At 39.1% G+C, this 24,299-nt stretch overlaps 1 protein-coding gene across 1 annotated transcript in view; it reads right to left on the bottom strand.

Annotated features, from left to right (window-relative positions):
• The window catches only part of ZSWIM6 (zinc finger SWIM-type containing 6), a 164,890-nt gene that overhangs the window by 47,713 nt on the left and 92,878 nt on the right, over nt 1–24,299 (bottom strand). The window contains exons 3-4 of the mRNA XM_019532121.1: nt 15,504–15,652; nt 14,575–14,725 (exon numbers count right to left, since the gene is read on the bottom strand). Of these exons, the coding sequence (XP_019387666.1) occupies nt 14,575–14,725; nt 15,504–15,652 (300 nt within the window). The remainder of the gene's footprint in view (nt 1–14,574; nt 14,726–15,503; nt 15,653–24,299) is intronic.

Genomic DNA, 24,299 nt, shown 5'->3' with positions numbered 1-24,299 from the left:
ATAAGAATATTCATGCACATCTTTAGTTATTCCCATAGTAAAAAATTAAATTGTTACTAATGCTCACAGATGAAGTTGTGAACAGAAAAAAAAAAAAAGATTCTTGCTCACCAACCATAAGCTAAAAGTTTGGAAGTAATATTTTAACATTTACAAATATATCTATAACAATGATATCCTGCTTGCAGATAATTTCCAAAATGAGAGAAAAACTTGGTCATTAGCTATTTACTATGAATAAATAATCAAGATTCGCTTTACATGCTCACAGGCATATTAAGCAACTGCTTGGGCAGCGGTTCTGAATCTCTAGGCAACCTTCACTGTTTTGGGGTACCCTTCATTGGGCTTGAGGCACCCCTCCAAAGCTTTTGTTAACCGAGTGGCACCCAATTTCAAAAATTAATTTATATATTACAGTGCTTACCTCCTCGCACAGGGGCAGAGCAATCAGGGTGGAGAATGACCAGGCAGGAACAAGCCTGAGTGTATCTACTTATCTCTTCACACTCCACAACACCTTTCAAACCGTCTGGCAACACCCTGGCTAGTAATCAGTGGTCTACAGCTGTGGTTCTCAACCTTTTCCTACCAGGACCTATCTGCAAAGATCCATGGCCTGTCCCACCCTGCACCCCCTGGCCCTGCTGGTGTCCAGCCCCCAGTCCCCAGGGCCATGCTGGTATCCCTCACTCCCAACCTGCATCCTGCCAGCCCTGCCGGAGGGGCCCCCAGCTGCCCCCATCCCACTCAGGCCGGGCAGCGGCTGCAGCAGTTTTGGCTCATGGGAATGGCAGCAGAACAAGTCCAGCCCTGGCATGGGCTGAAGGGAGGAGGTGGAGAGGCTTGTGGCACCCCCCCTGCCCTGGGCTGGTCCTGCCACATCACACCAGGCAGCCTGGTCATGGCCTCTGCTGCCACCCCCCCACCCCAAGCAGCGCCTCCCAGCCGCCCCGCCCCTGCAAGCACAGTCACCAGCCCTCGTGCTGCCAACCCAGCCATGCAGCTCTCCCTTGCCCCTTCCCCATTGAAAGGGGCAGGCGCCTTCCTGCCTCCCCTCTGCTCTGCCACAGCTCATGACCCTTGGAAATACTCGTGACCCACTTCACTGGAAGAAAGACAATACAGAAGTGCAAATACTATAATAAAAAGGAAGAAATAGTATTGACTACTAAGAGGTGGTTTGGGGAACCAGGAAAGTTTGAGAAGTCTATCCCAGTGAAACCAAGTCTTCCTACAAAGTGAATGCAAGGAAAACTTTATTAAAGATCTTGAAAAAAGGAATATTGCCAATAAATAAAGGATAATCCAACACAAACGGTGCAAAACAAAAATATTTACCTATGCAGTAAAACACTCCAAACTTTGTTTTTGCCAAGGACTCTTAAAACCTAAAATTACTGCATTAATCTGAAGGATCACTAAAGTGTTCAGCCTGTTAGGAACAACCTTATCCAAATTGCAGGGACAGTTCTGAAGAAGCTTCTTCAGGACCCTGTGCATCTGGAGATGGGAACCTTAGCATGAACAAGAGTTCAGTGCTAGAGGAATCCAGTGATCACTTTAGTGAACCAAAGGATAGCTCTTGGGGAACAAATAAATGCTTTGCTAATATAATCACTAGGATGAATAAAGGCAGAGGACAACACACACTAACAATACCACAACCAACATTAAATTTATATGACAGAAAGTACACCGCCAAAGGCCAAAACGGACCATTGTGATCATTTAGCCTGACTTCCTGCATAACACAGACACCCCAGAATTAACTCCCGCTTTGAATCCAATGGCTATGGCTGAGCTTATGCATGTTTTTAGGGAGACAAAAGGAGGAGAAAGGCAGATCTTGATTTTAAAAGGTTGTTACTGACTGTGAATGATCACAACCTCTGGTAAACAGCTGCCCCGGGTAACTACCCCAACTTTAAAATTTGCACCTTTTTTCTAGTCTAAGTTTGTCTAGTTTCCACTTTCAGTCACTGACTCTTGTTATTCCTTAGGTTGCTAGACTGAAGAGTACTCTATCAAATCCCATTACTTTGCAGGTACTGCTAGACTAAATTAATTCTGCCCTTAATCTTCTCCTTGAGTTTTTGAATCTCGCTATATGATTCTGATTCTTAAATCGATCATTCTCGTGCTTCTTCTCCAAAAGCTCTTATATCTCATTACCTTTCTTGAACTGTACAAAAGGTAGACACAAGGTTTCTCTATCATTGGCTAGGATTGCAGCATCTATGCTACCCAATCAACAAGAGAGAAGCTGAAGGGGGGCGGGGGGGAAACACTCAAAAACTCTATCCCTGCAAATGTTCACTCCAGAACATTAGGAATATAACCTCTCACTAGTATTTATTGGAGGTAATATCAGAAGACTGGAACACAGTGTAATATTACTCCAATATTTAAAAATAGGAAGACATATGCCCCATGTAACAATAGATCAACTACAGATTTAGTCAGTTAAATTCTTCACTTGAATTCAAGTACTTGACTTAGTTAACAATACTGAACCCTAAACCTGAGTAAAGCAAGCAGAAATACTGGATATCCTCATCAATTAGGGCACTTACTTTGAGTAAAGGGCAAATTTTCTGAAAACGTGCAAGTAAGTCAGCATGATTCTTTAGGAATTCAAAGTTATTTTAAAATAGATTTTCAAAGAAATTTAAACACAAAGCATCAAACTTTCTCTTTCTTTGGTTCTAGTCAGAGGAATAACAATCTATAAACACCTTGTATAGCTATAAAAAGGGTGTGCACATGTGCTAAAAGCTGGGGGGGGGGGTGAGTGGGGAGCAGAGTGACAGAAAGCTTGTATATTGATTGTAAAAGCTGATTACTTTAGTCATAAATTTGTCTTCCTTAACAGGAGCAGACCCACACTATGACTATGTTAAAAGGAAATTAAAGATCGTGTTACCTATCAGTAACTTGTGGAAAAATATTATAAGGATGTTATAATTATCTGTTGTAGTAGGAGCCAATCTTCAAATCTCACCATCTACCCAAGTGCTACTCTGATCCTCTTTCTCTGACCTATCTACTGCTCTGCGTTCCCTGCCCAACCTCTGCCTCTCCTTCCTACTCTACCTGTTGTGCTGCCTGTCTCCTTCTTGACTTGCTATGTGCTACACACAGTCTGTCCATGCCACTTGTGAAACTCTTCCTGCAGGCGGGATATCCATGGTCTACTGTTACCTCCACCAATGATCATTCAAAATCCATGGAATTTAGAGCAGGTTAAACTTCAACAGAATTTAAAGCACTAAAGATATGAAAATATGTAACAAAGGTAACTCAACAATCATAATTCTGCCCTGAATTTGCATGAGAAAACATTAAATATATGTTTCAAAATTGAAAATCCAATCTGAGACTGGAAGACACTTAGTGTCATGATTTTTGAGCCAGAAATATAAATATTTATTCCTTCAGAACAAGGTGTGAAAGAAAAAAAAACCCCATAGGCAGCCAAGATGCAGTGTATGGTAGGGCTGTGGGAAGCTTCAGTTGCCGATTCAATTTGGGTAAGATTCAGCCCAATTAATTGTCTGAAGCTCTAAATCCTAACAGAAGTCAGGAGGCCAATAAAGAAAAGATTTGGAGGCTTTGGGCGGTCCCCACTCACCACCAAGGAGAGCTGGACCCAGACACCATGCCAGTAAGTAGGGGGCAGGGGGACCATGGAGGGACCCCTGCCAGCTCCCCCAGCCTCCCTTAGCGTCTCCTGCCCGCTCGCCCAGCCTCATCAATGGCTGCCCTGCCTGGCGCCAGCACTTCATTTAAAAAAAGAAGCCCTGCATTCACCAGATGCTGCAGCAGCAGCCAGCCATCGGGGCCTCTGGGGGCTCATGGTGGAGCCCCCCCGTGCAACATACTGTCATTTCGGAACAGTAATTCGAATCATCACATCAAATCACTGTACCCCGAATCAGTCAAATCCAAATCCAAAGCAAATACTAGCCACTTCACACAAGCCTAGTATATGGTTAGTCTGAATTTGTTTCCCAGACTATGGCTTTAAAACGGCAACATCTGTTTGGCACTAAAAAAGTCAGAAGTATTATTAAATCAATACTTTAAATATCATAAACTTCATGTATGTGTTCACACATATACAAACATACCTGCTCTATGAAATGGCCAAAGCAATTCAATGAGAATAAATAAAGTCCTGCTTTTTTTATTTAATAGGAAGACAAAAAAATTCAAAAAGGTATCTGTCTGACAGTCCATACTGATAATGAAAAGAGAGTTATCAATTCATTTTGAAACCTGGGGGCATTTTGTACTCATGCTCCAGGGGTGGCAGGGGGCAGTGCTTTAATTAGAGTGGCTCTCGGAGCCACTAATTAAAGCAGAGTGGGTAAAAATCAAGTTTAAAATAATTTAAATAATCAGATTTTTTTTTTTATTTGAATCAGATATAAATTTAATCACATTCTATTTTTTTGGTTAAGATGCTTTTTAAAAATAAACAAACATATAAAAATTTAAGATCTGCTAAAGCTTAAAGACACTATCATGGAATACAGATTATAACTTCCAATTATATAGTATTTGAGACAATAAATTGATGTAACCTTTTTAGAAGTCTTATACAACAAGCCATGGACTATATTAGGGGCCCAATCTTATGGGGTTCCCAGAGGCTCCTCTACAGGGTAGTAAAAATTAAAGAAAATTGCTCTACCCAATGGGACTCAGTGCTCAGTCTAGAAGATCCCATTAAGCATCTCTGTGATGCTAGAACTGTGGATTTCATAGGCAGACACAGTTCTTTGGGCACATGTGATATCTTTTATTAGACCAACTAAATAGTTGGAAATATTGTTCCTTGCAAGCTTTGGGGCACTATTGTCCTTCTTCAGGCATAGGGAGAGTTTGTTTTCTCCAGAGATAACATCCTTGTTAACAGCAGTATACGGAGATGAGAGATAACAGACCTGACTACCTATCCATCAGCCCGATTGTCTCTCTGCAGGTTGGCGTACACACAGTCAAGCTCTTACCTTTCTCTAAAAGTGCAAAGTTCCAAGAAGTTAAATGAATAAAGGATAGCAAACAACAAGAATGCACTTTTTGTAGAAAACAATGATTAAATCAAAGCTTCCTGGGCAGTGATTTAAATTGATCTGAGGAGCTTCAGATAAAGTACTCCCACCACCACTTTTAAGCACAGGGACACCGATACACGGACATAGGAGGCTGCTGGAGCACAGTAATTGCCATTCTCCAGCAGACTCGATTAACTGAGTCTCCTCCAATGTACTACAATTCCGGTGTGTCGGAGCAGCCTCTGCATTTGTGTATAGGTGCCCTGAGTGCCTAAAGCTAATAGACTAATCAGCATTTAGGTAGCCAATCTAAAAGCAGCCTTATTTTGGAAGGGTGATATACACTTGCAACTTTCACTGACTTTAACAGAAATAAGGATGAATAGGAGATTCTGACATGCAGGGCCTTTAAGAAATACAGCTGCTTTGGCCTTTAAGAAATACAGCTGCTTTTAACTGGTATCTAAATGTAAATCCAGGCAATCCTTCACAAGAGAAGGCCGAGAGGTGATCTTGTGGTTGCCTACAAATTCATCAGGGGAGGGCAGCAGAGAATAGGAGATGCTCTATCAACTAGGGCACCCCCTGGAGTAACTAGGAACAATGGCCATAAAAGTGATGGAGAGGAGATTTAAGTTGGACATTAGAAAGAACTCTTCACAGTGAGGGTTGCCAGAATCTGAAATAGGCTTCCAAGGGAGGTGGTGCTCTCCCCTACCCTGGGGGTCTTCAGGAGACTGGACAAGCACCTAGCTGGGATCTTCTGACCCCAGTGTTCTTTCCTGCCCAGGACAGGGGGTCAAACTCAATGACCTACTGAGATCCCTCCCGACCCTAACATCTGACTCTACGAATTAAGTTTGGGACTTGAGTTTGAAAATGATGACCTAGATCTATACCATTATAAAATACTGTGAATATGGCACGGGAGGAAAACTTTCTGCAGCATTCAGTATCCTAGAAAGGATCAGGTTGATTATTTTAAACTATGCAGTTGCAAAAACAAGCAAACAAAAAAATCCAAAAACTGTATGTTAACACACAAAAATTAGAATAAATGCTTAGTGGCGGCAATTCTTATTCATTATGACAGTATTTAAGAGGTTGCCAAATCTGGTATCAGAAAGATATCTTTCTTGGGGTAGAGCAAATTGCTTTTATGTCTTTTTGAAGTATAGAACAGAGGTCACATTTCTTTGTCCCAAAACATCATTTTTCCTGTAAATGCAAAAGAAAAAGAAGATGGATCTATACTCTCTAGGCTGTATTTAGCTATGTTTAAAAGAATCTGACTCGATATGCCCTAGAAGAGTATACAAAGACTTGCTCAGAAAAAAATTGAAGTAGTTTCTGAGTTGGGAAAACATTAGGCACTTTTTAAAAAAGAGAGCTTCCCTGTGGCAAAATAATAATTAAATCTTATTTAAATTACCACATCCAATGGTCCTTTGTGAGCAAAAATCTACTGAAAAAGTTGGTCTAACAAAAGATACCAGATTTACCCGAAGAACCTTGCCTGCCTACTGCAAAAGTAAGTATTCAGGAGAAAAATGCACTTCTTCCCACAATCTGAATTTTGAACAATATTTTATCATCAAGTTATGAACTACTATGAAAATGTAATGTAATCCACCAAGATGGTCCAGAATGCTGCTAAAGGAACACCAACAATCACAGAACCAAAGATGAAAGGGCTGGAAGGAACCTTGAGAAATGTTCCAGTTCGTCCCTCTGCCCCATCACAGGATCAATCATATCAGGACAGACGTTTGTGCAGTGTGTTCTTAGAAAACCCTCAATGAGGGTGAATCTGCAACCTACCTAGCTGAACATTGGAATAGATCACCTCTACAGTTAGATTTTCTTAATGGCTATAGTTTCCCTCATTAGAATTGAAATCCCATCGTTTCTCATACCATCTCCTTCGGGTACCTAGAGAAATTCATAACCTTATTCTTCACAGTATTTTATATTTGAAGACTGCTTTCATACTGTCCTCTTCAGTCTTCTCTTTTCTAGACTAAAACCCAATTTTTTCAATCTTTCCTCATAAGTCATGTTTTCTAGACCTTCAACTTTTTGCTCTTATCTGGACTCTGACTGCCCCACATCTTTCTTGAACACAGTGCTCCAGCTGATGTCTTACCATTGCTAAATAAAGTGGAAGCGTTATTTTCTGTCTTACACACAATATGCCTATTTGTATATCCTCAATATATGGATTTTTTCCCACAACAGCCAGACAGCAATGACTTCTGTTCAGTTTCTGATTCAGCATCTCCTTCAGATGCTCTTCTGTAGAACTGCAACCTAGTCAAACATTCTCCATTTTGTATTTTTCTAGCTGATTACTCCTGCCTAAGTATAGCTCTTTGCATTTTACCGAATTGTACACTATTTATTTCACTCTTTACAATTTGTCTGTTGAATTCCAGCCCCACAGTTCCACAGTGCTTGCAACTCCCACCTACCCCAAAACAGTATTACCTGCAAAAAGTTCATAACAATACAATTTAACGCAACTAAAAAAGTATCAGAAATAAAATAGCTTTATTTTTTAAAAAAAAAGTAATCCTAGCTGAATAAAAATCAATTTAATAGGCAATTGGACTATTAGGCAATGGGACAGGATTAGTCCTTGCTACACAAGAGATACATGTTCAGAAGCAAGATTTCCGGAAGATACAACTGATATGGAAAGAAGTCTCTCAAGAAGGCCCCAACATTTTAACAGGTCTCTTCAGGACACCACAAAAGTAATCTAGGTTTATTTGTATTAGCCAGTCCGAAGTAGTTGAACTAGGTAGGTGGAACTGATGCAGCACAAATGCTGCAAGCAGCTCCTATGAAGTACAGAGCATCTGCACTTTCTCCTGAGAGTTGAGAGCATTTCGTACCTCAAAGATCCAGACTACAATATGGGCAAAGACCGATCTATGTGAGAATAAACCTCAACATCTTGGTTGACTGACAATGTCCATTGCCCCATCTAAAAAGATCTCTTGATCTTCCTCTTCAGGGTTGGGCTTACAGAGAAAGCTCTCTCTCTTTTGATGGGAAACTCTTCTACTTCAGATGTTTTCGGGGGGGGAGGGGGGTTCAAACAAACAACCAAATGAAAAAAATAGATGTTAGTTTTAAATATCAAAAAAGGGAAAACATCTTCTAGAAATGTTTGTTTTGAAACATGCAAATTACATAAAGATTCTTTCTTAAAAAGGCAGGCAAGAGGATGGAAAGATATGAAAAATGGTAGAACACAAAAAATACATCCTGTAATCTACGTGTTGACAAGCTGTTGGGCTCCATCACTCCACCAAACAGTAGATACTTGTCTTAGATTCTTCTACTTGACTGCTTTCATCAGATTAAGCATCTGGGATTTAATTTAACAGTTTCAGCTTTATTAAGCTGTCACAAGAGTGGCCCCGCTTTGATAACAGTAGCTGCTCCAATTATGGCTTGGTTTAGGGTTGACAAGTATAATGATTCATTCGTGGCACATGAGAAGCAATAAAAGGTTGTTTTGCATTACAGCTTTAAAAATGTGGGCACTTTTTTCATTTAATTTGTCACTTAGCTTTTGCTAAGAGGACATTTAAATTGCAGTAAAAGGCAAATGGGGCTTTTAGTTTAAATGTAATCCCCATATTTAAATGATCTGTAATGGCATAGTGTTCGAGTGGGAACACTATTGTTTCACAGTGGGCCCTGATGGTGACATGTGACATTTGTATTCAGGTCCTGTATTATCCATGTGGCTAAAGGGCTTCCAATTTCATTTCACAGCCAGAAGCCTGCAGAAAACACCAATTAACTTGCAGATCCCATTTGCCAACAAAACTCAGCCTCTTTGCGATGTCTGGCATCTGGCAGTGCTCAGCATTTAATTCCAAAGGACAGCCTTGCAGCAACCATGATCTCTGTACTGGTGCAAAGTCAACTTTCCCCTTTTTATTAAGAAAGAAAATCTTTTCACATTTGTTGTCCTAAAGCAACTTTTACTTAATTTTGGATGAATGACTATTACAGAACTATTGCTAAAGTCATGTATACTTGTACAGATATTTTTACAGAGCAGAAAGAAGCTTGACCTACCTTCTCTTGAAACCAGAGAAATCAGTGCAAAAGGCAAGTATTTACTCTGCATTTCTACATTCTTTATTTTATTGATGCAATTTATTAAATAGTAGACAAAAGGGATTCATATAATATAATCATACAATCAAGCTGTAGTACTGCAGTTTTGTTCAGTAGTCAAACTTAAAAAAAAAACACACAGCACTTGAAATTTACCCACTGAGACACCATTTAACGGTACTGATGTAAAAAATTCCAGCTCTGAACTTTGAAAAATGTAACCATTTATCACTGCTGCAAGTTACATGTGTTGATGGAATTTAAGAATGATGATTCATTCAAAAGTCACTTCAGGCACTATTACCCATGTTTCCAGCATCACCAAAAATAACTAAGTTGCACCATAATTTTACATTTGTAATTTTGACCTATAACCATAATCCTGACCTCCCTAATGCAACATATTTTAGAAATACTGAAGACTCCAAAGTAGCTTTTATTTTTAGCATGTTTTTTCCTCTTTTGTTTGAGCGAGAAAGGGAAAGAATAGAAGAATTTGATATAAAAATGACTTCTAGTCTAACTATCCCTTAACTCAGAAGTAATTAAACACACCTGTTTTAAACTTCAGACTGTAAATTACTTGCATAACCACTCTAGTACATTGCACTAACACTTTAGGAGAGGACTAGCTTGAACTCATTACGTCAGGATACGAAAAGTTGACTAGTTTCAACATCTCCAAATGCTCTAGGCCTGATTCTAATTCTACTGAAATAGGTTTATCATAAAAGTCAATGGGAGCAGAAGCAGGCCTTCATCCCAGTCCAGGTTACCCTTATAATTACCCTTCCAGTACCCACTGCAATGCAGAAAGTATTATTAATGTTTTAATGAAAGGCTCATTACTCAAGTGACCCAGGCAAAGAATGAAACTTAAAGTTATTACCATATGCTTTAAAACATATGCCAAAATGAAGCTGACAAAAATGTCCATATGCCTAACGGTTGGCAGGATGCATATTAAAAGTAAGCTATGCTTTATTATAACAGAGCCCATACTTAGACTCTACATATGTTAACATTTCACAGCTACAAAGCAAAAAAGGTTATATGATCCTTAAAAGTAAGGGAGAGCTCAATTAACATGTTATATCTATTTCTAAACAGACTTATCCATATCACTGCTGATCCTAGAAGTGTTTCCTTTATATAGTTAAAGAAAAAATCTATTTTGTAGATACTGTGGTAAAAGCAGATTAACTTTTTGGATCTGTTCTGAGTAGATATGCTCAAAGAATATTATAGTTCCTGGAATGTTACTGCTAGTAACCCAAATTAAATAAGTGTAAAGGAGGAATCATGTCCCCACCACCTTTTTATTTTAGGAGGCACAATGAAAACTATTAACCTCTTAGCATCTGTACTAGTTCCCCCTTGTCACTGCTGGCCAAAGGAGATAGTCGATTCTCAGTATTATCCTGCTCTTCTGGGATTGTCATTTTTTTCTGGCTTTCCTAATACCTGCTTCTCCTTAAATGCTCATGTCTCTCTCTCAGGCTAGGTCTCCATTTGGAAAAAAGGTGCATTCTTAAAATTTGAATGAGCTAAACTCAAGTTAAAATCTTACTGAAGACAAGTTGGTAGTTGTTAGCTAGATTTGAGAGGGGTACTATTTCTGGTCAGTTCCAAATTGTTAGAGAATATTTTAAGCACTAGTGGAGAGAACACCATTTATTTGTGGGGGTGGGGAGGATCACCTAAGAAACCAGAGAAGCCTTATTTATCATCCTGTCCATCTGGTGCTGCAGGTAGAGGACAGACTTAACTCAAATCAACAGGGCTCACTCCCTCTTTTTACATTGTACACTTCAATATCATTGGTGAAAATTAGCAAATTAAAGTGCAGATCTGAAGAGTTCAAGCAAAATTCAGGATTGGACTATTGGGTTTATTTCAGATGAGAAAATTTATTGGCTGAGCAAAGGAATGACTTGACATTTCTACCTCCTACGTGTGGCACCTCCTATATTTTGTCCAGCCAAAATAAGACTGTCACCTTTGTTCAGTCAAAATTACTTTAAGCAGGCTTTCTGGTGCTATACTGTAGAAAGATGCTGCTGCTCCCATCTTCATATCTACAGGAGAAACTGTAGATAAGAAACTGACAAAACAATGAAGACATAAACAGCCTGCTTAGACAAGTCAGCAACAACACAGAAGTTTCCTGGCAGTACCTGGTAAATTTGCTTATTATAGGGTCATGGATAGAGCTAACTTCTCTGCCCCTCCCCTCCACATGCCAGCTGAACTCACAAGCAACAAGAGATGTGACCCTGTAATTTTACACATAGCAGATTTTTTGTTGATGAACTCTTTTCTTTAGCAAAAGATGCTTTGCTTCCCCATCATCAAGGTCAAAGAACCCAAGCCACAGATAAATATTAGAAAAGACTTCAAAAGGCCACCTAGCACACCCCATGCACAGAGTTAGAATAAGTATACCGAGAGTCTTTGACAGATCTCTGTCTAACCTGCTCTTAGAAGCCTCTAAAGGACTAAATGCAACAACCTCCCCATGTAGCTGTTACGTTACAAACTTCCCTTATAGGTAGACAGCTTTCCAAATATGCAACCTAACCCCTCCTCCCAACAAATTAAACCAGTTACTACTCATCTTTGCCCCCCAGCAAATACTGAAAACTTTCTTTTAAAAACATTGGACAAGTTTTACTACATCTCCCCCATCATTTTTTCCCTACGCTAACTCCCAATTTCTTCTATTTTTCCTCATAGCGCAATTTTTTCAAAGCCTCTTATTCTTGCTACTGTCCTCTGCACTCACTGCAGCGCATTAGATATCTTTCTAAAAGCTGTGGTTCCCTAACAGGAACTGTATTCCAGCTGATGCCTCAGAGCCAAATAAACATAATTCCCTCCTGTGCCTTACATGCAATATTTGTGCCAATACATCCCAGAAAGATTTGCCTTTTGCAGCTTTATTACACTGACTCAGTTTGTGGGTCGCTATAACCACCAGAGCCTGTCCTGCACTACTGCTGTCTACCCAATTGCTCCCCATTTTGTATTAAGTATGGAATGCTTCATTCGCAAGCATAGTGCCTTCCACTTACATTTACTGAATTTCATCTTGCTGATTTCAGACTCTCTCAGATTTATCAAACTTGTTTTGAATGCTGCTCTTTTCCTTTTCAGTACTTGCAACTGCCTCCCTGTTGGGGGATGGGGTTACAACAGCTGCAGATTTTAAGTGTATTCTTTGTTAAATCATCCAAAATTAGTAATCAAAATATCCACTAGAAACAGGCCCAGAAAGAATTTTTTCAGAATCCTCCTGAAGCACCTTCCTAGCCTGACAGCAAACCATTAAGTACTTTGAGGGCAATTTATAAGATAGCTATGCAATAACCTTACACGGACTTCATCTAGATCGGAGCGCCTAACATCTAAGCAGCTGAAGGTTGCACGCCACACAGAAGCTCCCTTCTCATTATAACACACCTCCACCCAATACTGCAACAACCCTGCAGGGACACTCCTCATTTTCCCCCTCCCCAGCAGTGTACATCCATGTCCGCACACCCCACCTTGAGCACCCTGCAGCCTGTTGTGCCAAACTGCTTCCTCAGGCAGATACAGAACATGGAAGCTGCAAGAGGGATGGGGAGCCCTGTTGCAGCTGAAGTGATATGGGCAGGTGAAGCCAGGTAGGAGCCCAGGAGTTGCAAGGTAGTCCATCACATGGCACAGGTGGTCTGTGGCCACCAGCTGGACAGCCCTAATCTAAAATCATATTTCTCTAGTTTGCTTATGACACTGTTATACACACCTTACTGAAGCCAAAATATCACATCTACCTGCTTCCCCCACTAACCAAGTCATCCTGTAACAGAAGGAATATTATATTGTTTTGACACCCTCTGTTCTTGACAAATTCATGCTGGCTGTTCCACGTCGCTATTATTCTCTAGCTGCTTAAAAACTAATTGTTCAGTCACCTGTTCCAGCACCTTGTTGGGCTTCAAGAATTAAGTCTACTGTTCTCTGTGCTCTCTTTTCCCCTTTGTAAAGACATATGCTATGTCTGCCCTTGTCTAATAATCTTGGATGTACCCAGTCCTTCCAAAGTTCCTAAAATAAATTACTAAGGATTTAGAGCAGTGGTTCTCAACCCATGGCCTGCATGCTGCCCAATCAGCACACTGCTGCGGCCTATGTTACTTCCCGTTAAGACGTTCTTAAATGAATACACTGCAAGTATGTTGTGTGGGTACCACGACCCACAACACACTGAGAGCTGCAAGTGTGGCCCACAACAGCAAACAACTTGACAACCACTAGTTTAGAGGCTGCCCCAAGTACTGCTGCAGTTTCACCCAAAAAAGTCTGCCAACTTGAATGCATCTACATTATCAGTATTTTTAACCTGTTCTTTCCTTAGTTTGGTGTTAAGTATTTGGACCAATTAACTTCCTTGCTAAAGACTGAAGCAAAGATGGCAGCAAATATTTCATTCTTCCTGTACCATGTTATTTGCACTACTCCCTTGTTAAGTAACGACGTATACTTTTCTTTTTAATGTACCTGTATTTTAGCACAAACCACCCCCACTCCCCACCCCCAACCTCCCACATATAAGACACACACCTTGTCTAAGAAGTTAGAATAAAGAAAAGAAGATTCTTCCACAGCATAGGCTCAACATGGCTGAATGCTGGCCCCAGGCAGGAGGGGCCAAGGCAACTGTGTCTCTCAGTCTCTAGCTGCAGCCTCAGAATGGCAGTAGCTGTGACAAATATAAAACTGCAGAATTGATAGCAGTTTTTGGCTACTCATACAAAAGCTACTGATAATTCAGCAGCAACTGTGACAACAATAAAATTAACTGAGACCCTGAAGGATGCACTGTACCCATCCCTCCTGGGCTGGGAGAAGCACAGCACATAGCTGCCATATTTTAGCATCCCCATGCTATAATCCCAGTGCAGATATCCGCTTCCCTGCCTAAGAAACACCTGACCATTTTGGAGAGCTGATTTTTGGGGGGAAAAGGTGCCTATGGTATGAGAGTAAATGTAGTATTTGGAGAAGCTTTTCTGTCCCCTGGTAGTTGTAACCTCATTTTACGTTCTAGCTTTCTGGATTTTAACCCCAGGTGCTTTTCTGTTCCCCTATCCTTGGTACTCCTATTTCCATTGACTTTTTTTTCCCTTTTTATTAGGACAGAAATTCATACCATTTATATTCCCCGCAATGGAGCAATTAAGCTTGCAGGGAATTCCAGCTCTTGTTTTTTCACTCAGTACCACTATAAGCCTGCATCCCCCTCCCCGCCACTTTAACTGTTCAATGGCTTCTTCATTTTTTGTATGAATACACATTCCAGGTTATTTTCATTCTGTGCATTTACCCAATTCATCCCAGAGCTGCCGATACTTGTCAGTCATTGCAGTTCCTTGTTGCCTCCAAAGTGACAGCCGAGGGTCAGCCATGAACTGTTCTGTTATCAGCGTCAACATGCGAGCTCCATTAGAGTCTCTCATCTTTAACATCTCTCGCACCTAGGAAAAATAAGTCCCTTAAGACATATTTGAAAACGTATGAAAGTTTGAAGTTTTATACACTTTGTTTAGTCCCTCTTTTCTTTAAACTATTACAATTATGGTCAGAGTGCAGACATCCCAAACAGCACACTGGACTGCCCAACTCTAAACAGTCTTTATTCCACTACTGGTCCCTCTGTCTTTCCTTGGACTCTCCTCTGTCTTCCCTGGAACTACCCTTTCTCTGCTCCCTCAGCTCACTCCCAGTTCTCTCAGTGGCACTGAGCAGAGACAGCCACACCTGCAACAAAACAGTTATAAAACTATAGTATTACCCTGGGAACAACACTGACCCAGTACAAGTAAAGGATGTTCTGGGGAACCAATTGCAGGCTATGGGAGAACCATATGAAGCATCTGCACTGCAGCACTAAGACTGATTTTAGATCACTTTTAACATCTCACTGCAATTTTTCTTCAAGACAATTTTTAACAAGTAACCCACAGATGTTATAATCTACAAAAGAATGAACGGGTTTCCAGAACCCTGAAGGGAGGAGGATTGGTGAAGGCTGAGATGCTATTTCACTTTCTTACAGCAAATAAGCAAACTGACTTTGAGCAAACTAGTCTCCACTATGTGAAAAGTATTTGTAAATCAGTCTGGCTTTCATGTTCTTATGGTTTAACTTAGTTTATAGTTAACTACACTTTGACTAAGCAGCCAATCACATTTGGACTACCTAAAAGAAACCAGAAGGAAGATGGTTTAGGAATATTCAAACACAAGTCCTACCTTTGCAAAAAGCAAATTGAGCTGCTTCCCTGATCCATGGTATCCACCCTGGGAAAGGAAGAGTTTAACCTGTTCTTGGACCTGTTCTTCATCCAAGTGCCAGCAGTTTTCATCATCTATGCTAGCACCTGCTGTTGGGTCTGGAGCACCTACAAACAGCAGGAAAAATATCATTATGTTTTAAATAAAGGTCACAGGTTGATGAAAAAAAGGGAAGGAAAAAAAAATGTCAAGCAGAGGAAGCTCAACAGCGTTGAAGAGCTCGCTGAATTCAACTTCTCTCCTGTTGTGGATGACTAATTTACCATATATTTAAAAATATACTTTAAGTTAAGCTGTTTCTCAATACTCTAAGGACACTGGGTGGAAATAAGGAACCATTACTTGTAACAAAATTAAAAACATTTAGTTGCAAGATGTTTTACCATTAAAAAAAAAGTTATAGTAGTCTGCCATTGTTTTTCCTTTTTGGTCCGTTTATATAAAATATAGTATATGATACTTGAAACAAGACTAGGTTTGAAATGTATAAATTGCGACTCTACTTTAACAGAATAGCATTATGGGGTTCTGCATTTATGATCCAAGTGAAATCAACAGCATTTTTCAGTTACAATGATATTGTCTTTGCCAGGACCACAAATTCAGCTTGAGGTCCTCGAGCCAAGCCAGGTTTTTTCCTTATAAGGAAGTCATCAACACAAGAAATCCTGTGGCATCTCTGCAACTATTGCCACCTAGTAATGCCTTCAGTGAGTTCTATGTAATCCCAATATCTTCAACAGTGTTGCAAAGAGTCCATTACTAGACAAGAGCAAACAGCAGCTTCATTCCTCCTAACTCCGTATGGCAAGCCAGGAGTAAAAAACAAAACACAGAACTTCAAAGAAATGGAAGCAATGTTTTCACTAAAATAAGCAGTTAAAACTATGCAGGGAGTGAACCTGGTGATTAAGAAGCATTTTTAACATAGCCTATGCCTTCACCACAGAATTAACTCATGTTATTTTCTCTCAAATGAACTCATTTTATTTATTAGATTGATATCCCTGCCTCTCTGAAGAGGCTCAGGGTGGCTTGGGCGTAACAGGAACAGAAATACCTGACTCTGTTAGGTTAACTTTGCTCGGAATATTTTTGACAAACTCCCCAAGCTCATTTTGTGGTCACTTAGTTAAAGGCGAGCAGCCATGCTGAGAAACAACAATAGAACAGCCGAGGCAAGGGAACTCAGAGGAGGGGAAATGTTTTGACAGCTGATTACTTGTGCTAAGTCAAGTTTTAGTCTAGATTCCTCATAGCCAGCCAACTCGAGTTAAAAGCACCACCACCCATGAAGCAAGGTTCTGAGTGAAGAACTTAGGTTAGAGGCAACACCAGAAGTTACAACTCAAGCCGATACTGTGGTGACAAGCCTACAATTAAACTGCACGTTCAGGTCCCTGTTTCGACTGTAGCTTTAAAGACATGATGCTTGGGTTAAGTAGTGTAATCTGATTAACCCCTTCTAGAATGCTAATCAAAGCAGCTACATAATAGTGTGCTCCAGCTAACTGAGTTAAATTTTTAACTTAACCAATTCAGACAATTCAGAAAAACAAGTATTTAAATCTCTATTAGAGTTCTAGATGGTATAAGAGATTGAGTTAGGTAACATGATCCAACTGTCCCAACACTGAATCCTAATCTATACAAACCCTAAGTGTCCTGTAATAAGAGATGCTGAGAGTTTTAACAATTATGTCATTTAAAAAGTTATCCAGATTTTTTTTTTTTTTTTTTTTTTTAACAGAGAGAGAAACAGAAAAAATAGTAAGAACTGCCATTCAGATTCTATGGATTTAATCATTCATTTGTTGCCCCATTCTAACTCTGCCATGTAGCTAAAGCACACGTGTTGGAAAATCTGGTTAAATTTCTCCTCCAACCAGTCGTAACATAAAAGTTGGAAGGCCATAAAGGTATCTTGTATTCAGCTGCCAGTAGATAAGGAAGCCAGCACCTGAGAGATCAGTGAGGTTCTCACCATCTTCCATTTGAGAACTTAAGATTGACAATTTTTTTTTCAAGGAAAAAGGAGACAGAAAGAAAGGAATGCCCCGAATATCTGTATCCAACTCCTGCTGACTTCCACGGGAAGCTATATAAATATGCAGCTTCTCTGAAAAGAAACTGAGCCCAAGATATAATGAAAACAAACGAGTATCTTCTTTACTTGACTTCTCTCCTTATTCTTAACTTTAAAATGGAGTTACAAATTCAGTCAGCTACACGTAACACATGTCTATAGGTCTTCAGTTGCAGAAAACTAGATAAAAAGGGAAATCAGGCAGAACAGGCAGCACAGCTGTTACACTAACCCAACTCTAGTATCACTTTGCAAATAAACGTTTAAATATTTCATTGCTTCAAAACATACATGACCTGTGAAATAATTAGCTATTTTAAAAATACTTCTAAAAAAGTCTGTCTTTATTTTAGATTAAACATGCTATTACCCAAAAAGCTTTATTTTTAATTTGTATTTGTAAATACTTGTTTACATTTAAGCAGCAGAAAAAGATCCATCGACCTAAGCCTCTGTATTTAGGGAAATAAAGATTCTTTCTGTAAGTTTTGGGGTTTCTTTTGTTTTTTTTAATCAAAAACGTATTGGTCAGCCTGTATTACAAGACTGATTTTCAACATGGCTATTGCTGATTCTTCAATAATAACATTCCATCATTTGAACAGTGACATCGGGTCTATCCAGGGCTGTTCCAACACAACTACAGTCTTGCTATTCTGGTACTTCCAACAGCCTCTGAAACAGTTTTCCCCGTGGCACTGAGACACTGGACCCATTCTTGGCAGCAGGGTAAGAGAGCTACCATGTATTCTAATAACGTAGGCCAACAAAGGCAGCAGTTAAAAGTCCACAATCACGGACATGGCTTATAGAGCTTTCCTCCAAAGTGCGGATGCTCCACTCAGAAAACAAGCTCTTATATGCTATGCTCAATATGTTCAGATTTATTTCTTTAGAAACAAAACTATATAAGAAAAATCACTTATTTTAGTATCTGTCACACAAGTGGATGTCCCTACAGATGCAGTTTTTAGTCTTAACCAGTGACCCTCAGGATCAGCATCTGAGTAAGTCTAACCTAAGGGTGTCAAACAACCTGTGGAACTACCCACCTGGCCCACCCAGCTATCAAAGTTGTAAGTAACCATCAGAAAGAGGCATGGCCTGCTTCAGAATTTGAGATTCCCCAACCCCCACTGGACAGGGCTGTCCACAGCAAGATGGCAAACTCCCCTAAGTCTAATACATCTTTTCACTATTAGAAGTCCTTCCCAGTTAGGCGTAGGGCACAGTGGCAATGCCATTTTGGAAAGTCTGAACTGCCACTACCCACGCCATACTCTCTTTATCCATAAAACAAGTATTTTTTCTTGGCCTTTCACAACTGGTACTATTCAAAATTAAATTGAGTGCCACTTCCTTTGTCCACTGAGTAACAAATAAGATTAAAAAAACCCCACAGAAATGTCTTAATTTAATTCCAGTACAAACACCAACTCCTTTTCCCTATTTGTAAATTGGGGATAAATATTAACTTACATGTTTCATAGGGGTACTGTGATGACTAATTAGTTCATGTTTGAAAGTGAAAAGTACCATGTAATTATATGAAATACAAAAACCTGTAATTAAATGGTGTCAGCTTATAGACACTCCCATATTAATTCTCTCCATACCTCGGGCTTCCTTAGGTTATCTATCAGATTACTGACTGCATTACAAATACCCTTTATGTTCAGTACAAGATATGGACAAGAATTTGTCATATTGTATAAGCATTCTAATTTTCAGCAATTTTCCTAATCAAAGCAGAAAGACATTAACAGTTTTTGAAAACGGAAATGCAATGTCACTTAAGAAACTAACTTTCAAAAAAAGATGCTTCTCTCAAGGGAGCATTAAGCCCAGGACAAATTACCTATTAAAATAAACCTATTTTCAAGTTCCAGGGAGAAACAGCACCTAAAATGGTTATAGATTTCTAAAAAAAAAACATATACTGTAAAAGATGGGGGGGTTGTCATATTACTGTTTTGCCTACACCTTTTATATTAAATTCCACCTTGAATGTGGGTTAAGTGGGGGAAAACTTCAATCCAAAAGAATAATACTATTTCAATAAAACATGAAGCTCTGACTTGCTTTTCAAGTTACATTTACAAATGATTGAGATATTTAGATTCTAGAAAAGGAAAAAAAGGAAGCCAACAGTACAGACTACTTGGGAACAACTGACTGCTATATTTGATTGAAATATATGTACTAGGCAGATTTTTAAAATTTATACCTTCTCTCCTCCCCTTATCCGAATTATAACAGCTTTTCGATTCTTGAGTAAAACCTTTGCAAATCACTTATTAAAAGCAACCTTCATGCCTGGCTCTTCATTCATACAATTATATTTATAAAAAATATATAAAGTAAACTGTGAATGTTAAATCGCATTAAGTATCATCTGATCTCTGCTTCAGAGGGGAAAGCCAGAGGGGAAGGAGACAGGGAGATGAGGGGAGGAAGATGTGGAAAGAAAACTGCACATAAAAAGCTTGTGTTAATCAGTATTATACTGGCCCAAGTGCAAGGATGCTGCGTACTTACTGACTCATAACAGTGTGGTAATTAACTTTTATAACCTTGGTGTAGTTTAAATTACTTTCAAAACACCATTTGAATTATATAAACCAACACAGATTACTAAATTAATAATTTATAATGATACTATGCTTTAAATCCCCCAAATACTTCAAACTTGCCCAAAACTCTTTCCAGTAAACTTCTGATCTTTGGGTAGCATACAGTGCCTGCTGAACAGTGCACAGCTTCATGGCTATACGGCAGCCCATCTTTATTCATAACAGAATGAACAGATAACAGAAATTTCAGAAGATGCAAGAAACCTCACATTAGGCAGATCTAGATTAAGCTTCATCTTAAACCTATTTTTTACAGAATAAACCTAGAAGCATAAGTTATTCACCAGATCTTCCAAAACTCTATATTTACAATAACTGGATAAACTTGCTATGGAGCAGTTAACATGCTCTTTGAATTTTCCTCAGATTTTTGGCACTCCTAGATCTTCCTAGCTCAGACGCACTCCACAGCAATGTGTTCCGGTCTAATTATGAGTGATGTGTAAATATACCTCCTTTTATCAGTTCTGAATCATAAGCCTTTCAATTTAACATGCACCCTTATTCTTATGCTCCCCATCTAATAGAACAGCAACACTATATCTTTTGAGATGTGGTAACCCAGCCCCGAATACAATATTCTACACAAGTGGCCAACCACAGATTAATACAATGAGAGGGTAATTCGTCTGTATGCCTTACAGCATGCCACTTCTTACGTACTTTAGCACAATACTGAAATGAACAGAGCTGTTCATGGCAATGTACAAACTGATGTCCAGGTCTTTTCGGAGTCAATTCTGCTAATTTAGAAGCCTGTAAATTAAAAACTAATTTAAGTTTGCCCACTAACATGCAGCACTCTGTATTAATCAACACTGAATTTCATCCATTACTCGGATGCGCATGCATCTGGTTAGGCTTCAGAAGTTACTCAAGCCTAATCCAGTTCTGATTAACCTAAATAAATGTCATTGACAGTTTTTGCCAACTCACTGCTTCCCCTCCCCCCCCAATCAATTCCATTAAAAATATGCATTAATCCTCATACAAAACATTTTAGGATGGGGGAGGGGCAGTGAAACACCTCTTAGTATCTGCCCCTGCAGTATTGGAAATTGACCATTTATTTCTATACTTTCTTTCTTTCTTTACTAAATTTCTAGTCCATGGCAATACTTTGCCCACCACCCACTGATTTAGCTCTTAGCATAACCTCTTGCTGTGAAAAACCTGAGAAGGGAAGTTATGTTAACTGATTCTCCCCTCCATTGCTCTATACATTCAAAGAATGCTAGTATATTAGTAATACATACAATTTTCCATAGTACAAATCATTAGGATTAAATCCCAGAAATCTATGGCTTGACTTCAACCAAATTTACCATGTCCAGATAAGCCATACTGGTTTAAATCTCCAATTCATTCCTAGAGCCTTAAAATACAGAAGTATTAAATACTCTCCAGTCACCTGTTCTGATAACCTTGTTTGTTGAAATTGAAAACACTATCAAAAACATGTAATCTTGAGCTGCTTCAGAACTCTTGGGTTTATATTAATTGGGTTTAGAAAGACTGTCACTACATGGTTTATGACAGCAAGTGAAATACACCATACGTCCAATTAGACATTACAGGAGAAATTAGATAAGCCATATGCAATTTTCCAAATAGATCAGACTATGAAAGTAACAATGACATGTCAATTGTGCTTATTCAAGAGTGGGAAGTACTTATTTTTTCTAGCAAATAACAACTCAAGTCTTCCAAAAACCAACAGCCCTATAATTTTAGTTTGCTGTATTTCAATGAACCGGGAGATCCATTCCCTTGAAGAGGAATATAACTTTTGTGTATGGGCGAACACTTGATGTTCTGTTATACAACCATGATCAGCAGTTTGTATCCTACAAACTTTTTTCAGGCGGTTTGCGACAAGATTCATGACCAACACAGCTTTACCAGCCAAAATCCTTACTAGAAATGTAACTGTACTGGCAAAACTACATGTTTGTCAGTATAGCTTATACTGCTTGGAGGAAGGGTAGGTGGCTGTCTGGAATAAGCTAAACCAGCAAGAAAAAACATTGGCAGTTCAGGTTGCATTAGCACTATATATCAACAATATACTTATTCTGCCTCTTGCACAGGCTTGTTTTTGGTTTGTTTGTTTTTTTTTAATGTCTGTACCTCAGAATAGCACAATACTCCCTAACCAGCATTGGGATTAGGGGAGTACTGAATAAAAGAAAAGAAAAGCACAACCTTGAGAAGCCCCAGGTCTCACACTCTGGTACTGACCATGTTTCTGTGCTCAGGTGATCCATTTGTCAGCATACAGCATACATGTCCCCCTTTAAAACCGATACCTGTTCCCTACAGAAGCATACAAAGCAACACCCAAGTATTGCGGTCTTCTCCCTCTTAACATTTCTGGACATTAACATTTCCATTATGTTCCTAGGAGTCTTGTCCCTATATTCCTGGTCTTCACTACTGAGGCCTACTTCCCTCTAACACTGTTCTGCCCGTTAAGTTCATTCAAAGTGCTGATACCAAGATCACCTTCCTGGCTAATAATCTGACCACATCACACTCATTTCTTTGATTTCTCCTACCAATTCCACTTCAACACCAAATCAAGTTAAATCTTGTCCTGGCTTGCAAGGGCTTTCACATGTCTCCCCCTTGCCACTTACCCTTTTTTTTTTTTAAATCTTGGCACACTGGACTCTTTGGCCTCCCCTTTATCAATGATGCCAGCTTCTACTACCCTATTATCTGCCTTAGCAAAAGCTCCTTCATGAAATTTGTTTCATGGCAAGCCATATGCATGCAATGCCCTCCCCAGTTTAGTTCACAGAATCTGTTGCTTTCAAACCCAAGGGACACGTCTACAGAGCTGCCTATGAGAATCACGTCAACTGATGTTTAACTCTCTCTCAGCAATCACATCACTCATTTGTAGCTTTAATTAAAACTACCTTGGAATGGGTAGTTGCTCCAATACTAGTGACAGATGCCATAATAAAAGTCTAGTTAGACAGACCATTTGAAGCCAAGTAGAAGTGCAAACTGATCTATGTAATTCCTGTTACCTTCACCTTCCCTCCATTTCCTTTAATTGTTGATCCAATTTTTTTGCATCGTCTTGAAATTAAATCACAGATATTATATTAAACAGTTCTTTCACACCTGTTTACCCAGTAAGTAACACAACAATAAACAGATCCTGACTGGGGGCCCCTGGCTGCACTATAACTACCAGTTTGAACAAAACTAAAGATGCCAGTGTACATTGCATACATACGCCAAGTAACCCAGTAGTGAAAAAGTTCAGAAAAAACATCATTTTTAAAAAACAGAATTACAGAGAGTAGACATACTGCAAATAGAGAAGTTGTTGTTTTTGTTTTGGATTCACAATGGTGGGAAAAGACGTCTGTTCTTTGAGTTGTAGTAATAAATAATTTTGTCAAATGTTAAATGTTTATCTTAGTTAAGAAAGTCTTTAAAATAAAAACAAGTGAAAGTATTAGTTTATCATTATTGCAATTAGAGTTACTCCTAGAATAAAAGACAATAGTTGTTTTGTTGCATCTAGGTTTAGCATTACGAAAAGATGCTTTTGCATCTAAGTTAGCATAGCATGACAATGATCAGACAGCATACCATACAGATTACGAGAAAGGAGACCCTCATTCTTAGTTTTCATTTTCATTTGTAAATTACAATATCCTCACAACTCTTGGACATATGCCATATTAGTAATTTATTAATATTGATTTTCATTAAATTACTTAATCCCTCCCAACCATGGAAACTCAGTTACCTCCCAATTCTCAATCAAATACTCAAGGAAGTAAATGAGTTTTACACTATGGCCTAAAGTCCTATGTGTTGTTTCATAATAGAAGATAACTAGTTTTAGAGCTAAGAACTGACTAGCATGAACACCTGAGAATTGAACAGTTACATTTCAGCTCAGCTAGCTCTTTGTCATGACACTGAGAAAGAGGGAGACAGTCTGATCTAGCCAAGACTCAAACCACATTCAGCTTTGTAAGTCAGGATCAACACCATGAATGGACTTTG

This window comes from Crocodylus porosus, unplaced genomic scaffold (genome assembly GCF_001723895.1).
Source record: "Crocodylus porosus isolate Cpor-Errol unplaced genomic scaffold, CroPor_comp1, whole genome shotgun sequence".
In the NCBI taxonomy this organism is placed as follows: domain Eukaryota; kingdom Metazoa; phylum Chordata; order Crocodylia; family Crocodylidae; genus Crocodylus; species Crocodylus porosus.
The sequence above is the reverse complement of the archived record's forward strand: the minus strand, read 5'-3'. Positions and strand labels throughout refer to the sequence as shown.